At 32.7% G+C, this 20,214-nt stretch overlaps 3 protein-coding genes across 4 annotated transcripts; 1 reads left to right on the plus strand and 2 right to left on the minus strand.

Annotated features, from left to right (window-relative positions):
• Window positions 1–363: 363 nt before the first annotated feature.
• Window positions 364–1,822, minus strand: LOC146909395 (uncharacterized). Its single transcript, XM_085730984.1, has 2 exons — window positions 1,308–1,822; window positions 364–580 (listed from the first exon to the last, which is right to left on the minus strand). The coding sequence occupies exon 1, from the start codon at window positions 1,750–1,752 to the stop codon at window positions 1,342–1,344; it is 411 nt and encodes a 136-aa protein (XP_085587110.1). The 5' UTR covers window positions 1,753–1,822; the 3' UTR covers window positions 364–580; window positions 1,308–1,341.
• A 5,901-nt stretch (window positions 1,823–7,723) lies between these two features.
• Window positions 7,724–13,328, minus strand: LOC146909396 (ArgH (DUF639)). 2 transcript variants are annotated; one of them, XM_085730987.1, is made up of 10 exons: window positions 13,181–13,328; window positions 12,784–13,012; window positions 11,441–11,542; window positions 11,111–11,280; window positions 10,572–10,705; window positions 10,290–10,467; window positions 9,457–10,012; window positions 9,035–9,147; window positions 8,637–8,889; window positions 7,724–8,127 (listed from the first exon to the last, which is right to left on the minus strand). In XM_085730987.1, the coding sequence occupies exons 1-10, from the start codon at window positions 13,240–13,242 to the stop codon at window positions 7,900–7,902; spliced, it is 2,025 nt and encodes a 674-aa protein (XP_085587113.1). In that variant the 5' UTR covers window positions 13,243–13,328; the 3' UTR covers window positions 7,724–7,899. The 2 variants fall into 2 exon arrangements, with proteins under 2 accessions (XP_085587113.1, XP_085587111.1); XM_085730985.1 differs by having other exon boundaries at window positions 11,441–11,560.
• Window positions 13,329–16,065: 2,737 nt separating this feature from the next.
• On the plus strand, window positions 16,066–19,393 carry LOC146909397 (Transducin/WD40 repeat-like superfamily protein). Its single transcript, XM_085730988.1, has 2 exons — window positions 16,066–16,136; window positions 18,065–19,393. Exon 2 carries the CDS (start codon window positions 18,097–18,099, stop codon window positions 19,132–19,134), a length of 1,038 nt encoding a protein of 345 aa, XP_085587114.1. The 5' UTR covers window positions 16,066–16,136; window positions 18,065–18,096; the 3' UTR covers window positions 19,135–19,393.
• The last annotated feature ends 821 nt before the right edge of the window (window positions 19,394–20,214 follow it).

A 20,214-nucleotide genomic window follows, 5' to 3' on the forward strand; every position in this document is an offset into this window, starting at 1 on the left:
TGATACTATATTGTAAATTTTGCTTATTGCACTCCACAAGTGCTTATTGCACTCCACAACATAGTATCAGAAGAAATTCAGCCAATTCTCAAGACCCCGGGTGAGGACTGAGGATGGAGTAAAAATATTTGGGTAATGTGGAAAGTGAAAAGTTATCAAGCTTTCAAGATATGAAAATAAATAGACCTATATAATGCTAGTGTCTATTGCTTGTATTGTTTTTGCTGGTTGAGTCATTGAATTGTAGTCCCTACATAATAATGTAGCATCTGATATACAGAGTTTTAGTACATTTATGATTTGCTTTGTTTTGTTTAATTTAAGTGTCTTTTGAATAAGCAGCTCAATAGTAATAACTCATACTTACTACTAATAGAAATCCTCATAATTTCTTTACGATAATATACAGCCAAACATCAACAAAGCAGTAGGGGTTTAACAAACCAATCTGACCGCACATTATTTTTACAAGCATTCGAATTACCAACTACGAACACGTATTTTTTTCCACACACATACGTAGATATTACAACAAGAAATTAAAACATAGGAGATTGCCGTCACATATGACTCCATTCACCTGAAATTAGAAGAAAATAAAATTAGAATATATATACTAGCAAAAATTTGAAACAAATTAATTAACTGGATACAGAGATTAAATGTAGCCATCAAATTATTGAAATTTTAAAATAATATGAAATTTCAGTTAATTTGTTACGGAATGTGTTTCTATGATTCTATCATATCAAAAGGATTAAAATTGATATCTCTCAAAAAAAAAAAAGGATTAAAATTGATAGTAATGCGGTTTATTCTCATTGTGTCAATTGAAGGTCAAAAGACCTAGGAGTCTTTGTAGGCTAAAAATGAGATCTCAACAAGTCATCAACACCCAAATTAGCATGGTCAAAGTCTATTCCCAATCTTTAGCTCAAAAGTCACAAGAAAATAAAACTAGTTTTAGTAATTCATCTATGTTTTTTGCTTAAATAAAAAATCATTTAAATTTTTATAAGAGCACCATATAGTGTCAAAAGTTGCTTTCCCATCATAAACTCAAAATACAAATAAAACAAAATCACTAATGTCATAACTTATGATCATCCATGTACAAAGAATAGTAATCCATATTAACGATACTAAATTTTGTGTGTAACTATTTTTCATTCATTTCCAATCAAAGATAAAATTTTGAAATATTTTTGTAACAAAAAAGCGGATAGACGTTCATGCTAGTAACGAATTATAGTAATCACGTAAAATTTTGATAAAAGGGTCATAAAGCAAAACAAAATTTTAATTACCTCTCAACATGATGAAGCAGTGAGAAATTAAGATCTAATCACTGTCACTGCTGCTGCTATCATGGCCATGTTCATGACCCTCTCCATGTTTCTTCTTCTCTTTCTTCTTTTTCTTTTCACCATCTGCACCTTCACCATGAATTTTGTCCTTGATCTTGTCGGCAAATCCCTCCTTGTGCTCTTCCCTTTGGTATCCCTCCTTGTGGTCTCCATGACCAAATCCATGTTGCTCTCCTTTGTAATCACCCCCATGTCCTCCTACAAAACCATGTTGTTCTCCTTTGTGGTCACCAGCATGTCCTCCAACAAATCCATGTTGTTCTCCTTTGTACTCACCATGATGTTCTCCTCCTACATGGCCATGTTGTTCTCCTTTGTGTTCTCCCTCTTTCTTGTCTCCTCCTACGTGAAGGGCGTCACCAATCTTGTTCATGATTCCTGCCATATTGTATTTCTATTTGTTTCTATGAAATGAATATGAATGTGTTTCTTCTTTCTTCTGTTTTTGATTTGATGTTATACTAAGGGGATGATCAATGGTATTTATAGGCTTAGAAGTGGAGGACAAAAACAAAAATAGGAAGATATAAAATATTATCCACACCATTTATGTGGAAATGACTATAATAACCATGGACGTGTCCTCTAGACGTGGAAATGACTATAAGATGTTTTGGAACGAAACAGGTGTCAAGAGGTTAGGATTAGACAGTTGAGTAGTTAAAACTTGGTACATTTGGAGCCTAAAGTGTAGTAGTTTTTGTGTAATAGAGAAGCTATTCAAAGAAGATATGACACGTATGAAGTGCTAAGATAAAGTTTCTAAATCGGGATATCGACATGCATTAAACAAATCATCAAAGAATATGTCCAAATTGTTAGGTTCATTCATTATTCGGATAAGAAATGCATTGATTGTAAAAAATAATTGTTCTGTATTCTAGACTCTCCTTTGGAGTAGTTCATTTACTTGTAATCTTTTTTTTTAAGAGAATATGTTTATCATATTTCCTAGTACTAGTAGTATTTTTATTTTTGAAAAATTTTCTAAGGGTGTGTTTGGATTGAGGGTTTGGGAGGGGAAAGGAGGGAAGATTTACTTTTCGTTTTTAAATTACGGACTATATAACGTGTTTTTCTAAAATAAATTAAGTGTGATTGAAGTATTATATGATTGTTTATCATGTTAATGTGTTAACTTTTTATAAAACATTTCATAGTGTCCATAATTTAAAAATGAAAAGTAAACTCTTTCCTCCCTTCCTCTCCCAAACGCTCCATCCAAACACACCATAATAGTTTCTTTTTTTGAAGAAACCAAACACACCATAACATTAATTTCATAAGGCAAGGAAAAAGAAGAAACACTATTGTTTCTAACTAAAGTGAAAAAAGAAGGGCATCCGGGAAGGTATAGGGGGACATAACTTTGTCAAAAAGCATCATATACTTTCTCATTTGATTTTAGTTCCTTCTATATTTTAAAGAAAATAAACCAAAATATGTAGAATAAGATGTGCAATATAACCATTTTTGCATTATGATGAGTAAATTAATACTCAAGTTGGTCCATGAAATTGTAGGATAGTATCGACTATTCAACTTATACGTCCTTCGTTATTAATATTATGATCAATATTTTAATATGGTCCCCAAAATTATAAGATTGATCCAGATCTACAACTACTCTTCAGAAAAATAGAAATATCATGTACCAAGAAAAAAATGTACGTAGTATGTCGGTACGTGGGCAATTTTTAACAACAAGTGAATAAATTACAGAGCAGGTGAATCAAAGAGTGTAGAGGGAATACACCGACCATTATTATGGACCACAGATGTAAAGATATCGTAAGTAGGGGCCATTAAAGGCTCTGATAGGACCCATTTTCCATATCTTTAAGGAAAAAATAAAGTAGAAAAAAATCAAATCACATCATTCCAATATACTATTTTTTTATTTTTTTTGGTTACCGACATAATGTTTTCTATTGATAAATTCTCTAAAAAATAATTAACAAATGTATTTAATGAAACTTCTTAATTGTGACAATAAAAAACAGCATTTCTTAATTTAATTATTCAATGGACTAGTACAAGATTTCATTTTAAACAAAAGTTAAATTACAAAAGAATGTTATTTTGTGGAAATAATTATTCCTGTCCAAGACACGTGGATGGATATAAACTTGCCGACATGTAAGAAGCAACACCGACTGTGACAATATCACTAGGAACTTTTTTAAGAGATCAATTTTGACAAAGAAACTACTCCATCCGTTTCACAATACTTATCCATTTTAAAGGAATTACACACATTAAAGAATTAAATAAATGTTGTCATTTTTATGAAATTCTTTGTGTTTTTTTATAATACCTTACTCATTTATTATTTCATTCTATTATTTCTCACTCTACAATAAATAGGTAAGAGTATTATTGATAAACCAATAATTAATGTTGCATTGAAACTTGAAAGTGACAAGTAAAATGAAACAAAATTATTATCAAAAATGGACAAGTACAGTGAAACGGAGAGAGTACTACTATTTTGAAAATAAAAAACATAAATCAAAATAGATTTTTGAGATTAATTTCAACACCGCCATAACTACACATTTATGATTTTTTTTTTTAAAGAAACTAACATTTATGATTTCCTTCAAAAAAACATTTTTGATTGATTACCGATATAAAATGTTTATGTAATTTATGCATATGGATTAAAGATCGTCTGTTATATGGATTATAAAAAAAATATTTTAATATTTAATAATATATAGGGGCTTCCAATAATATATAGATTAAATTTTAGAAAAAAACTAAACTAACTTTGCGCTTACTCTATTTTTAACGAGTGGAGAGATACTCGAAATAAACTAAAAACCTCTAGGAAATGAAATACACGTTTAATCTCATAGAATGACTCAAAAATCTTTAAAGGAATAGATTGATTAATGCCAAACTTTCTAAAAGCATATGCCACTTTATTTTTTGAGCTAATGTCGGATTTAAAGGTTAATTTTCATAAATGTCTACTGGTTTGAGTGAATGCCAATGATTTTTGGTTGCATGAGGCTATCTCAGTTATGAACTGTCGAGTTGGGCGATTGCCCTTCTTGTATTTGACTCTCCCAATAGAGGGATGCACGACGATTGAACTTTTGGGATCCGTTGCTTAATCGAATTAGGGCCATATTGTCAAGGTGGAAAAACAAGAATTTATCTTTGGATGGACAACTGGTTCTGGTTCTCCATAAGTCTGTCCTATCTTCTCTACATGTCTACACTACTTCCTTCTTCAAGCCTCTCTCAAGTATCATTTCCTCTAGTGATAGGAAAGTTTCTTAGGTTGACTAGGAGACTATTTGTTTGGGAAAGAAGTATGGAGGCTTGAGGGTAAGACGAATGAGGGAGTACAATATTGCTTTTTTAGAAAAATGGTGTTGGTGGACGATGGTAGATAGAGGGGGTTTGTGGTTTATAGTGTTGTCAGCTCGTTACAGACTAGGGGGTAGCGTGAAGGACAGTGGTAATGACGTGTCTGTTTGGTTGAAGGAGTTAGTGCGTATCCATAACAAAGTGGGCTTAGAGGTGGAAGGCTGGTTTCAAGAGAATGTTCGGAGGGAGGTTGATAATGGCGATAACACTTTTTTTTTTATTTATTTATGGATCGGTGGTTAGGGGATTTGCCTTTAAGAGAGATGTTACAAAGGTCGTTTGATTTGTCTGAAAACAAACGGTTGACATTGGCAGACATGTCCCCTTTAGGGTGGGGGGAGGAGCCGGTAGAGGAGTGTATGATTTTATTTCAAAGTGTCATTGCAGGTTGATTTTGAGGATTATTGGTGTTGAAATCTTGACCTGCCATTAGGGTATACACTTCATGGTGCGTACTCTTTCCTTACTAGTTAGGAACAACATTTTACAGCATCGTCAGAATTTACATGGCTTATAGATGTCCCTATGGATGTGTCTTTGTTTGTTTGACAACTTTTCAGAAATAGATTACCCACAAAGGATAATCTATTTAAACGTGGAATAATCACTTATGACTCTTAACTTTGTGTAAGTGAGTGTGGGACTCATGAATCAACAAATTGTTTATTCTTAACTTGTAATATTTTTAATTCTCTTTGGTATCTTGTTCGTAATTAGCTTGAATTTCATCAATTGATCCATCTGAAGTTGCGGATCAATTTGGTAACTTGGCAAATTTTTCAAAATCGTGACGGTATAATGCACTTAGTTTGGTTCTCGTGCATTGGTTTTTTGAAAAGATCAAAACGACGTGATTTTTAGGTACCGTTTGGCCAGGCTTTTTTACGGTCTAAAAGCTCCTTTAAAACAAAGTTAAAATAAAGCCCTTTAAGAAAGAAGCTGAAGCTGTTTGGGTTCGTTATTGTACAAAACTTACTTCTCGACAATTTATTTCACAAGCACCTCTCTTAAAATCACACTGGGAACCTTTTTTTTTTTTTAATATTTATATTTCAATATATATTTTTCTTCCATTTAATTTTTTTTTGAACCGGTCCATTTAATTTTTTTTTGTAAGAGGGTCCATTTAATTTTATTATCTATTTTTGAAGAAATTTATTATCTTTTTATCACTTATATATTTAATTTTAATATCTTTTAATTATCACAACCTAGCAAATATTTTTATTCACGTTGTCATTGAAGACACCAAATATTTTTATTCCCTTTCTTCAACCTCGAAAATATATACACACATATTAGCGATTATAATAATACTTTATGTCCGTCTGTCTGTTTTGTTTGTTACGCTAATGCATATATTTTTTTTTTGGTACTGTGTAATACGTATAATTATTTTTATAAAATTTTGATTTTAATTAAAAGTACAAGTATAGATGCCTAAAAAAATTATACTTATATATATCTTGCACATTTATATTGTAACAAACTATGCATATATTTTTCTTGTTAAAAAAACTAAACATGTGTTTTTCAAGGACACTAACAATGTAACAAATATAATATCATATAATATGAATTCTTATCTTTTTGAATGTCATCAAAAATCTTATAACAAAATTTGTTATAGAGTATAACTTGAAAAGAAAAAACCAACTATTCTCTTTATATATACACACACCCACCATATACATATTACAAATATATTCTTCAGCTCCACAATTCTTTCACTGAGGCAGACGAACATATTATGCAACACTAAAAAAAATTATACGCATTAGCGTAACAAAAAAATAGACAGACGAACATAAAGTATTATTCTAAACTCTAATGTGTGTGTATATATTTGCGAGGTTAAAGAAAGAGAATAAAAATATTTGCGAAGTTGTGATAATTAAACGACATTAAAATTAAATATATAAGTGATAAAAAGATAATATAATTCCTTAAAAAAATAATAAAATTAAATGAACCCCTCCTTCAAAAAAATAATTAAATGGAACCGGTTCAAAAAAAAATTAAATGAAAAAAAAACATATTGAAATATAAATATTAAAAAATAAAAAAAAAGTTCACAACGTGAGTTGAAGAGAGGTGCTTGTGAAATAAATTCAACAACTTTTGGCTAAAGCTCATTCCATTCAATTTTATGCATTCTAAAAAAAGTACTTTTTTAATAAGTAACTTAATTGATATTGTGTTTGGCCTAGCTTCTCCTTAAAAACGTAGAGAAGCTGGAAAAAAGTCGGACCAAACTAAATTTGCTCATATTGCTTTTAATTATCATAGTTGGTAACAAACAAAGGTTAATTTCTGTTTTTTTATTTTGTTTCGGTTGTTAACTTTTTGTAAAACTTTGGTGTTCTACACGTATATCTTGTGCTACATAAAATACTTTTTTTTTAATATATTTAATATTAGCTTGTTAATTTTTTTTTTAATCTTGTCATATACTGTATGTCATGTCAATCTTGTGGCCCACTATTTAGTTAATTTTGCTCTTACCTCCCTTCGAAGAGTGACCTCCTTGTATTTAAGTGTCAAATATTATGAGTTTCCAATAAAAAAATAGATGAATATCTATTTTAAAAATATCATATATGAACTCATTTTAGCCGGGTACATTCCCATGTCTCACTCTATTGGGAAACTTGAATAAATCCTATCTGCATTAATCAACCATACCCCCAACATAATTCATCACATGCCTAAAAATCAAGACAAAACATCTAACTTGTACAAATTTTGTAGAGAAAAAAAAACATGTACACAACTAACTAATTCAATCTGTTGCTTCACATATTGATAATACAAAACAAGCTTCTTTATTGATACAGCAAAATTAATCAAAATCACCAATTATTATCCTATCCAAAAAAAAAAATGCAAGAGTAACCAGCATTGAAATTAACACTTCTATAATTTATTTCTCACATGCTATATATGTAACTTATTGAAGCAGTTGAAGAAAGAAATGCAATAAACAACCGACATGTTGTATATCATTCAGATGACTTTTTTACATCCATCCTTAAAGTCTTTTGTTGTCATACACACTATCACTTTCCTTTATACACAAGCAAAGCTTTCTTTTGTAGGGCAGAGGGGTTGCAATGATGAACTCATTCTAGACAATATAATGGAAAAAGAACTATTCAGCATGTTGTGTGTTAGGAACATTGTCTACCACACGGATAGGGACAATTGGTATTGAGTCCCACCATTCCTTCAACCTTCTATTCCCAGTTCCTGATGACTTGCCTGTCTTCAATGTCATGGTGAAACTTTGCACAATGAGACCCATTAGGAAGAATTTGAATGGAATTACTGCCAATAAGAATGCTAATCCACCCATTGCCACCATCACTGCATTTGCATGCTGCCATACAAACAAGAACTAGTGAGAAAATATGGATGTGCATTATTTTTCTTCATTTGAATATGTATCCAAGTCTATTAGCTACAAAGTGCATTAATATTTTCATTTAAATTTCTTTACTTCAAAGAAGAATTATATGCCAACAATGCACTTAGTTTTTTTATATATGTTCTAATCACGACATTTGACTCTAATAAGACTTCGAGAATTCCCACACTTCGACCTTTTGAGTCTGCTATGAAATTAATCTTCTATTCAGAACTTGGTCACACTTAAAGCTTATAGTGCCTTTAACAAAAGTGTGTTGATAACTGAACTACACACTATTATTATGTGATATAAATCTCACTAAATAGTAAATGTTATCCACATTGTTTACTGAATAGCATGTTATTACTAATCCTATCTTTAAAGAATAGTTTTGTGATCTTCATTATAAAAAAGTGTTATGATTCTCGCCAGGATCTTGATAGCTAAATGGAAAAGAAAATCTTGACAAGAAATTATACCTTGTCAGCCTTGGAAATAAGTATAGACCATATCTTTAACATTGATATGTTTGCTTTCTGCATCATTTCATGAACAGTGTACAATCCATGTTGGGCTGAGACAATGCTATCCATTGTAGATTTATCAGAAGCCATATTAGATCTATTGATTACTATCTCATTGCATTTCTCATTAAGCCTTTTCTCTCTTGCCTTAAGCATCTTTATTATCACCCAAACCAAGAAAGCTGCAGCTGTCTTTCCAACCCATTCCCTGCATGTCTACCTCATGTTAATTATGTACGTTCATGCATGTCTAACAAAACTCACTAATTGATGGTGAAATATGCAATATGATAGATACATATAAGCAAAATAAAATTTATAGAAAGAAAGAAAGAGAATAAGAACTAACTTACATATAGGTGATTATTAAGGATGCAGCAAGAACAGCAATAGTAACCATTGGTTTTTCCCATTTGAAGATTTCTTGTAACCAAGGGACCACATTTTTGAGTGGCGTTAGTAGTTCCTGTACAATAAAATCAGCAACCAATGATCAAGTCACAATTCCAAACACGGCATGGTATCCGATTTCCAAAAGAACAGTGAATTATAATACATCCTAACCTAGAAACTTTTTTAGGCAAACCATAACACTCAACACTAATTTGTCGGTGTTCGAAAGGAAAAAAAGGTCTGACCACTATTGCGGTCGCTAATATTTAACAATTTTCGGCAATATCATAAATCACGATGACTGAAAACCTTGGTGTTGATTTAACTTGAGGATATTATCAAATTAAGGGTATGTATGAGCTTTTTTGAGTTAAAGCCTCACCGTTAAAACCAGAACACTGTCGGTGACTCCTTCCTCCTTTAATTCTTCTGTGGTAGCTTTAGCAATGAGAACTTTCTTTTCTTCCTCCCTTGATTGTTTAATAGCCGACTCCAACGAGGGACTATCATCTATAACATCGACACTTTTGTCCTCTTGACTCACCTCTTCTACCATTGAATTGGAAACTACTGGTCCGGCAAGGTTCATACTCTTGAGGATAGAACTTGCACTACATGGCTGTCCACTATTAACCTTTCTGAGACTATCAGGAAGCTCTTCAAGCACATAATCACCCTTTGGTATTTCATTATATAAGGAAAATATTAAGAATTTTGTTGGGACAGGAGGTGATATTCTCAGCATTTCTCTTGCCGCATGTAGCCTTATGATTCCCAATATCGTCCTAGCATGCATCTCCCATGTTTGTATTGGGCAGTTTATGTTGTACTTTGATAGAAATTGGTGTAGAAACATTATTTCCCTCATCAATGCAAGCCAATGGTCACGTCTTGTTGAACTTGTAAGCTCCGGAAACTCCAGCACGAAGCCCTCTGATCTGGAAAATCCCGAAGACAAATTTACTCATTCTCGTGACAAAATTGACGATTAGATATATTTTGAGAAATAATGTTGTACAAGTTTGCTTTCATGTTTTGGTAAACTTCCTGAATTTTAAAAGCCAAACAACAATATGTAACATATTTTGGGACCCCATATTTTGTGTGTATTTTATCCTTAACCTGATGATAATTTAGCCGGCATATTTAACATACACAACTCTAGAAAAAATATGGATATATAGAAACTTCTATGCTATAGTGTAGTGTCCTTACAAATCAGTTGACTCAATGACTATGGCCTTGTCAAAAAGCTGAGCTCCCCATGGACCTGTGGCAGTTGGTTTAACACTCTGTTCAACATCCTTAGAGAGGTCTATTTTGACAGCATCATCGTACTTTATTACTCCCGAAGCCTCAAAGTAAAGAGAGTAGTTGGTCAGTGTAAGCCTACCTGTCAATTAAAAAAGCAACATTCACATTTCGATATGAATAAAGTAACTCGGTAGACTGTAATGTACTGAGGAAATTATTGAACAGATAAACCAAACCACAGACCAGGCCAACTTGTCGATCCAATGTGGCGAACTACTCTTTGAGAGCTGGCTGTTCCTTCTACGTGTAATATATATTCGTTATCTGCCAGTTCCACACCAGATGGTATTGCCTGTTTCTGCAAATGCCTTATGCACCTATAGAATCATTACAAAATCGTTATAACGTCATGTATCATGTAGTTACAAAATCATTTTGCCTCAAATTGATTCTTATGCCGCTACGAAATTATTTTGCCTCTATAGTTGATTCTAACTCGAATCTATTGATTTTGCAAACGTCTTATCCCGCTACAAAATCATTTTGCTTCTTAAAGCTAGAATTATCAATGAATACCAAAGAAATATAAAAACTTATTATTAACAATTGAACATTACAAAATCATTATGGCGGCATGTATCATGCAGTTAGCCTAGCTAGGTAGGTAAGGGAATAAAGCCGTATATATCTTCCTGCAGGAAGATTGGCCTCAACCCGAAGTTATATATCAATGTATTAATTTTTTGAACACCAGAAAGTTATATATCAGATCAAAGCATTACTTGTCCATTTCTTTCAGGAACATGTCGTATGCTGGAAAATGTAGTCGGAGGCCTGTTGGTGCTGTTAAAGATTCAAAAGTGAACCTTCCATTCGCTACATCTGCTACTAATGGAACTAGTGATCCCAGCCATACAAATGCATCCTCTCCAACAGTTGGCTCATTAGTAACCTGGTCAGATAGTTTATGTAATATGATTAGAAAGCAAATTGTACAAAGTAAGAGTAAGTAACCAGTTACACTTTGGACCTAAAATCATAAATATTCAATGCACTTGTATCAATCTGGCTTGGTTTCAAATTTCAAAAAATGAAGAAGAAAATGTTCTTACAAGGAGGGGCATGATGTCTGAATAAAAAAGAGGGATATCATCCTGTTCTTGAGTGGTTTTTGCAGTTAACTTCTTTTCTTCTTTCTCCTTTGCTTCAGCTTCCTGCAAAAAGCTCGGATGCTTCATGATATAATACCAAATAACTTGATTAATTGCAGGAGAAGAAACAAAACAATATTTTAGGTACGAAATCTTATTTAGATATGAAAAGTCATAGTGCTGATTGCTGAAGTTGATATCATATGCACTCTAGGCTCTGGCAGGGTCAATTTCAATTTCCAGATTTAATCTCATTCTTAAATAATGTTGTGACAAACTAACAGACAAACCAATTTGTTTTGCAAGTAGCTATCAACAGATGCTTCTTTTGATATCCAATTCTAAACTTATATCTACTCCCTCCGGTCACTATTATAAGCAAAAATCAACTTTTTAAGTTCATTTATTGAATGAACCTAAAAAGTTAATTTTTGCTTATAATAGTGACCGGAGGGAGTATATATTTTCGGAACGGTGTAAAAAACATTCAATTTTAATTAGACATATTACTTTTTCAAAAACTCCATAACCATATAATTTAGGATATATAAAGACAAAAATTTCTAAAATTGAGACATAAATAGGCGTATATAACCAAAATCATAGTGATGGATCTCTCCATATATTTTGAGAAATGTGAGAATCTTTCCTTGTACTTGCAGTGATTACGCTTTATCAGACTAGGGTTAATCTGTTTAGGTCATGCCTTGAGAATGCTCTCAAGGTTAGTATTTATAGCAATAGTTTGGGATCGTTTAGTCCGCTAACTTAGGCGTTAAGTTACTTAGAAAGAGATGAGTACCGAGGCTTCTACCTGTTTTTTGTAACACTAAGGTTAAACACGTGTTAGGTTTTGTGGCCACAAAAATTAATTTTGTAAAATTGATCGTTGAAAATGAGTTGAATACAAATTGATAGTGCTTGGATTTATTCATGTAAAAGTGGGTTGAATAGTTAAAAAATCAATTGTCGATTTCAAAGCTACAAATTCTAGGTTTAATTAAGTTATAATCACTTCTACTCGAGAACAAAATCAATTCTACACCTCTGAAATCAATTTTGCCTCCTCTAAAAGTGAAATCTAATTAAGTAGGACACCACCAAAGGTAAGTTAATAACTCAAAATTGGTCGTATAGTAAAACATTAACATCGTTCTTAAATCACATGAGGCATTGTAGGGTAAGGTCAACTAAAAAAGAGTTAAGAATTCAATTTTTTAGGGATTTGGATCCTCTACCACACCACCGCATATACGAATCATACAAATCGTTATATGATCTAAATAGAGAATGTGTATTTTTACCATGTGCTCATCATCATCATAGTAGGTAGGTCTCTCCCAAGCAAGCATAATGTCATAGGATAATCTACTAAAAGAACCATTATTGATCTCTTCCTCTATGTTACGGCACATTTGAGTTAGAGCCTTCCCACTACCAAATTCAACTAAATTTTTGCAATAGTTTCCTGCATCAGGGGTCCATCCTTGTTCAAAATCTTCCACTAATTTCTCAACGGAGATTTCCAGTTTCCTAATAATTCAGTAACCAAAATATTAATTAATTTACGATCATATAATAATTAATCAACACATTTGCATATATATAGTTATTAATTAACATGCATTAGAAATAAGAAAAACAATAACCATTTTTTGAAATTGTAATGTAGATGAATAGAAGAGTATTAATATTACGTACTGTGCACATCTAGCAACAACATCCTCAGCAATGGAGGATAGATACTTGAGCTTCATCGCCATAACCGTTTGTTTGCAGTTAATTTCTTGTTTCCTCTCTTGATCTAAGTAATATATATGAGACACCGAAAGAGTGATACGTGGGAAGAATTTGTAGGTGCCACGTGTTCCTAGCCATGCAATGCAAGCATGCAACACGTACATGGTTTTTTGCCTCCTGCTTAACATATTTTTTTTTCGGTTAAAGGAATAGAACAATATCTCTATCTCTATTCTCTCATAGCGGTGCAGTGCAACTAAAGCCAATTTTAATTTCAAACAATGAATAATGCATCTATATTTTATGTCAGTATCTAGATGATTGATAAAGTATCAAATTTGAATTCTATATTTCTGTTAATTAACTGTTTTTACTCTCAATTCTGGTAAAATAAAATTATGTTCTAAACTGAATCCAGCATTTTGTGCTTAGATTTAATTTATATGTAAGTACAACTATTTGATTGTATAGAATGTTATTTAAAGAAAAATTACATTAGAATTGATATGTGATATATCACTTATTGTAGGTATTTGCTTATTTAGATATGAATATCTTTCAATCTTTTGGATCAGTGCATACTTTTCCTTTATTGGAGAATGTACAAATAGTGATATATTATTATTGTATTTCTTTTTTTCGAGACGATTACGTATTATTGGTAAATGTTTTGAGAAACTATAGTATATATCCTATATTTAGATGTACATGATTTATTTTATTTTAGTTGACATACAATAAAAATTTTAAATCTTGATTTCTTTGTCCTTTAATCAACCCATTGATATCCCACACTTAGACTGATCTTAATTAGACATGTACAAATTATCCAGCTTACTGATCTAGTTTAAAGTTGGACTCAAATTTAAATTTAAATTTTAACATAAAACTTTAGGGTCCAATATTTGTTAAAAAAAAATACTCCCTCCGTCCCTTAATGTAACCACCCATTTGATTTTATTTTTGTCCCTAAATGTAACCCCCTTTTCAAATTACTAGATGCATTTATTACTTTTTTCTTAAACATACCCCTAATTAATACTACTAACTTGTCTTCAAATATGAATAGTCAAATTTAATACACATACAAACAAAGGACAATTTGGTAATATTAATACACAAAACAGACACATTAATTACACTGACAACTTTTCTTAAGAAATGTGAAAAATGCAAAGGGGGGTTACATTAAGGGACGGAGGGAGTAAGAAACTTTAGGCCAGACAAAGAGGCGCTCCTCTTTTTCCAACCACACATTTCTAAAAACCATACATATTTTCAGATGTGTACAATTTACAACTATATTGTTTTAAAAAAATTAATATAGTTTCTGAAAGACATAAGATCGGTATATATTTTTAGATGTGTACATCTAAAATCACATTGCAGGGAAGAAAGATAATTTGGTAAAGAATACACATTATCACTCAAACCATTTCTAAGATTCATGCCGTTTCTGGTCTATTTGATCCTCAAAGCACCCAGTTTGTTCGAATCTAGAAACAAGTTCGGGTCGAAGAATTGAGTGGCCAAAATTTAGTGAGACTTTTATAAACAAAATAATCAATGTGAAATTTATGTTGGTTATGTAGAAATGTTGTAGTAAACATACTATAGTATAAGTCATGTTTTGAGTTTGAATGCATGGCAAAGTACTAAACCATTGCAACATTTCACTTTCAATTTTTAGTCATAATTGAATATCATATTATAATTTTGTTTCAATTGTTTTTTTGTTATATCATACTAAACCAATCTGGTCTCATCACAAAATAGACTTGTTTTAATTTGACACATAAAGTAGCAAATTTGTTTGAATCTAGAAATGAGTTAAATACAAAAAAAATAACCGATAAATAATAAATAGGACTGAGTTTGGAATGAGCAGAAGGGTTCAATTCTCATTATGAGGTGAACAATATTTTTCTTTTTTTTTAGGAAAGGTGAACTAAACTTTGAAATCCGACTAAAAGAGATATCAATATTTAATGTTGACACACTTCAAATATGAATGATCCATCAAGTGGAGAAAATCAACGGAAAAAAAAGAAGAAAAAGTGTTCAATCACCTCTATCTACTATCATTTACACACCCAATCAAATCAAATTAACAACATTTGCATTTTTGACGCATTCAAGACATTTGTTGTTGTTGGATTGAGATCGAGCGATTTAATCAAGACATTTGTGATTGATGGATTGAGATCGAACGATTCAAATTTCAATCTAAATTTTAGTTTTTAATTTTTAATCCAACAATGATAATTGCTCTAAGTGTGTGAATGTGTCAAATTTTGAATGAAGGCGATCGAAGCCTATCAAACACCTTTTTATTTAAATGAGTGATTTTCACGCATACTAATATTTTCTTTCGTGATATTGCCGTCTTAGTGTGAAGGCGTTGTGCAATGTTGTTTCGCGTTCCTGTCTTGTTACAGTGTTTGTAAGTTGTCAGATCAACTTTGATCAACTACAAATCTAATCAATGACTTTGTGTCGTCAACGTTACATATCGAAATATATGGATATTTCAAATATTTAAATATAGGCATACTGTAAGCTTATTTTTATACAATTAACATAAATGATACGAGTCTATCGCAAATTCATTATCTATTTTTAATAAATTTGTATTGTATTTACGTAGTACTATATCATTTTAAATAAATGAATACAGTTACCTTTCAATTTAAAAATAAGTCTCCAAAACACCTGCTCCAATAATCCATTTGACATGTAAAACTACCCACCCATTAATACGCGGGTCGGGTTTTGTTTTTAATTTTTTTATTTTTATTTTTATTTTTTTATCAGTACTACTACCACTAACTAGAGATCGATTGAGGGAGTTAGGGTTTTTTGGACTCTCTTCATCTTCAATCAGCACCCTCCACTGACGACGTCCTGCCGCAGCTCCGTAAGCTTCTTTCTCTCTCTGTCAGAATCAGATTAATTTACATCCGTTTTTCGTTTTCTATCAATTGAACACTAATTTACTTGTAGCTTCAACTTCTACATTAATGCGTTTGTATAAACACTAGCTTAATTTAGGGATTTTAGCAAGAAATTCAAGGATATACAATTCGTGTAGTAATTTCATTCACGGACAAGTTCCTAGAACCGTGATTGTTTGTGTATGCTTGTAATTACCTTCGTTAGAAGCTTTTGTTCGTTTATTGCTAGAATATAGTTTTGTCTATAGTCTCTAGCTAATTGCTGCTGGCATCGAGGTCAGTAAGTTTGTTGTCTAATTGCTAGTTGAACTTGTATTTGATATGAACCCCACCTATGGTTGCACATTATTTGTACGATATATCTAGATTTATGTTCGCAATTTAATCGTTAGGGTTTAAATTGCTCTTGAACACCTTGTTTGGGTTGTGTACATATGGATTGCAAATGTTTTTGTTTGAAAATTTTAAAAGTAGTTAAGATCACACTGCCTCCAGTGGCTTCTCTACTGGTGCCTTTTTATTTACTAAAAAAAAATCTGGAGTAGGGCTAAATGTAATTGGATTTTGGTGTATCTTCTATCAGTCTCACAGCATTCATACCTGTGATTTAGTCTGAGCTAGACAGATCTTTTAATGGTGGTAGTTGCATTTAAATCCAGTGCCAGGCTTATATGCTCTTGAAGCAGTTTTGTCGATGGAGAAATACGGCAGAAGGCTATTGTTCCACCATATAAACACGCCATTGCAGGCAGGCCTTTGAAAGTTGCTTATGGCGACTGTTCAAAAAACCACCATACCATTCTACTATGGCTGCCATTTGACAACACTGTTTCGAAGTAGTATATTATTGGTCTAGCCAGGGGGAGCTAGGATTGAGTGGTAGGAGGGGACGTCGGAAATTCTTTAGCCACAATAATAAGCTCAATTTAGTTTTTTTACTGGAAAACTGCCACATCTGCTGCTACTTGCTACTATTTGATACATAATTTCTGTTTATGAGCATTGAGCAGTCATTTATTGCATTATTGAAACATGCAAAAGTACCTGCTCTTCTAAATTGAAAACTTTCTTACTCTGTTACTTGAGCTTTATGTTTGTGTATGTGTAGAGAGAGAGAGAGAATTAGGATCTGCTGGTATTTACGTATGTTTTAAATAAAAATAACATATTATACATCAAAATTAAGTAATGTGATGGAGTATCAAATAGTTTGAGTTGTATGAAATTTGTAGCCTAGATCTTGGAAATTTTGTTAAATTTTCTTTGTATAGAAAATTGTTGAAGGTTTAACTATGCTATCTTTGACACCCAACGTCGACTGATCCTAGCTAGACACACACACACATGTTAAGCAGAGTAGATTCTAATTTCGGTAAAATGAAAAAACATACATAGGATCAACTAAAAGATAGGTTCCATCTTCCATGCTTTGAGTGGCTAGTGTGGTTGAGAAATCAAAAGATAAAGAGTGCTTCAGAGCTAGACCTTTATATTTGTTGCTTCCTCTCTGCATTATATAAGTTGGTGTATGTCCCACAGTGGTTATGGGTTGAATATTCATGCTACAGTTAGCAGATAGTTCTTTCCCTTTATGATATTTAATGTTTTTTGCTTTATTTGATTTTGATCTATAATTTTTTTTCTTCGTTTGTTTCTGTTTTGGAGATTTTTTTTTTGTGGGGTTGGGTGCTTTATCAGTCCCCAAATTCATAATTTGTCCTTCTCATTTATTTCTGTTTCATTTTCTAATCCCATTATTGATGACTATGTAGATGAAGACTTTTGGAATTAAGTTAAATGTTCTAGGCTGAATATGCATCTACCTATGTTATTTAGCGTCTGTAGCCTTTGGGAGATCTTACTGCTGATAATTCCTTTGATTCTATTTCAGTGTTGACACCCAAGCCTGTAGCAAAGGTCACCATGCAAGGTTTTCCTGGTGAAAATGAACATGCTCTGTCAGTTGTTGGTTCAAAGCCAATGGAATGGTCTACTGTGCCATACAATGCTCCTCGTGCTCCTGGGCCAAATGGAAAGCAGCGGACCTCAAGTTTGGAATCTCCAATCATGTTGCTGACCGGTCACCAGAGTGCTGTATATACTATGAAGTTCAATCCAACAGGATCAGTTGTTGCATCTGGATCGCATGACAAAGAAATTTTCCTTTGGAATGTGCATGGGGATTGCAAGAACTTTATGGTTCTAAAAGGTCACAAGAATGCTGTTTTAGATCTTCACTGGACTTCAGATGGGACACAGATTATCTCTGCCAGCCCTGATAAAACACTTAGGTTATGGGATACAGAAACAGGAAAACAAATCAAAAAGATGGTAGAGCATCTCTCGTATGTCAACAGTTGCTGTCCTTCCCGGAGGGGGCCACCTCTTGTTGTCAGTGGCTCTGATGATGGAACAGCAAAATTATGGGATATGCGTCAAAGGGGCTCCATCCAAACATTTCCTGATAAATACCAGATTACTGCTGTCAGCTTCTCTGATGCCTCAGATAAGATCTACACTGGTGGTATTGATAATGATGTCAAGATATGGGATTTGCGTAAAGGTGAGGTTACCATGACACTTCAAGGTCATCAAGATATGATTACAAGTATGCAATTGAGTCCTGATGGCTCCTACCTTCTTACCAATGGCATGGATTGCAAGCTTTGCATTTGGGATATGCGCCCATATGCTCCACAAAATCGATGTGTGAAGATTTTGGAAGGGCATCAACACAACTTTGAGAAGAATTTGTTGAAATGTGGCTGGTCACCTGATGGAAGCAAGGTTACAGCTGGGAGTTCTGATCGAATGGTTTACATCTGGGATACCACTTCTCGAAGAATATTGTATAAGCTACCTGGGCACAATGGATCTGTTAATGAGTGTGTTTTCCATCCCAATGAACCTATTGTTGGATCATGTAGCAGTGACAAGCAGATTTATCTTGGGGAGATATGAAGCATGGCGTTCAGAAATTAGCAAAATGTAATATGAGCATGTTGGTGCTTTTCACAATCATTAGCGAATGTAGACCTAAGAAAACTTCTGTTCATGAATGCATTCATAACACCAACTGTATCCCTTGCTCATTCTAGGCCAAGCTCTTCCCTTCTTAAAATACTTTAAATTGGAGAATGTATGGATTCCTACACTGTAATATTCTGGCGGAAATGTTTGTCTGCTGCTTTTGTTGCTAATTAAAGTTTTTTAGAATTTACATTGTCCACTGCTTCTCACTGAGCTTGACGGACGGGCCTTTTGGATTGATCTTGTAATTGTAGTTGATAAATACTCCTCTTTGGTTGAAAATTACCTGTTACGAAAAATAAAAATGACTTATTTCTCATCACCAGTTTAATAGGTCATTATGCATCAGGTTGGGATTTAACGTTTTTAGGGCTAGGTTAATGGCCATGATAAGATCGAGGGCAGCTTGGATTAAAAAGTCGGGGACAAGGATACGATAGTTTTATGTATGGTACATCATAAATCTTGCAGGGTATCTGCAACGAAAGAGCACTTATTTTGTACTAGTACTTAGAGACTAATATTTTGTAAAATTACAGTATCATATATAAAAATTAAAAGATTAATCCATCACATTTTGTGATTTTTGCATTTTTGGTTTTTGAGAGATTTTGAAAATGTAAAAACAGAAGTGAGGAGGAAGAAGAGAGGTTTGAACCACATATATAGAACGCGTCTGAACTCTAAAATTTGAAATATGGTGTTTTGTTTGGACTCTAAATCCAGAAAGAGGTTACTCTGTCAAAAAAATAAAATAAAATTGGAGGGTGTGAGAGAACTAGGGGTAGAGAAAAACACAATATTGAGAAGTAAGTTTTTTTTTCCTTTAAAAAAAAGCTGTTTATTTTTATATATTTACTTCGAAGGGATAAAGTGTGTCTTCATACATAAATAGTTACAGGTGCATAAAACTTTGCCCGGTCTTGCAACCTGTTCCAGCTTGAACGCAATGGGTTGAGTTTGACATATTATTTTTTATATTATTTTAGTATACTCTCACACTCCCCTCAC

Source organism: Medicago sativa, chromosome 7 (assembly GCF_051527215.1).
Source record: "Medicago sativa cultivar Bolivia chromosome 7, Bolivia_mono, whole genome shotgun sequence".
NCBI classification, from domain to species: domain Eukaryota; kingdom Viridiplantae; phylum Streptophyta; class Magnoliopsida; order Fabales; family Fabaceae; genus Medicago; species Medicago sativa.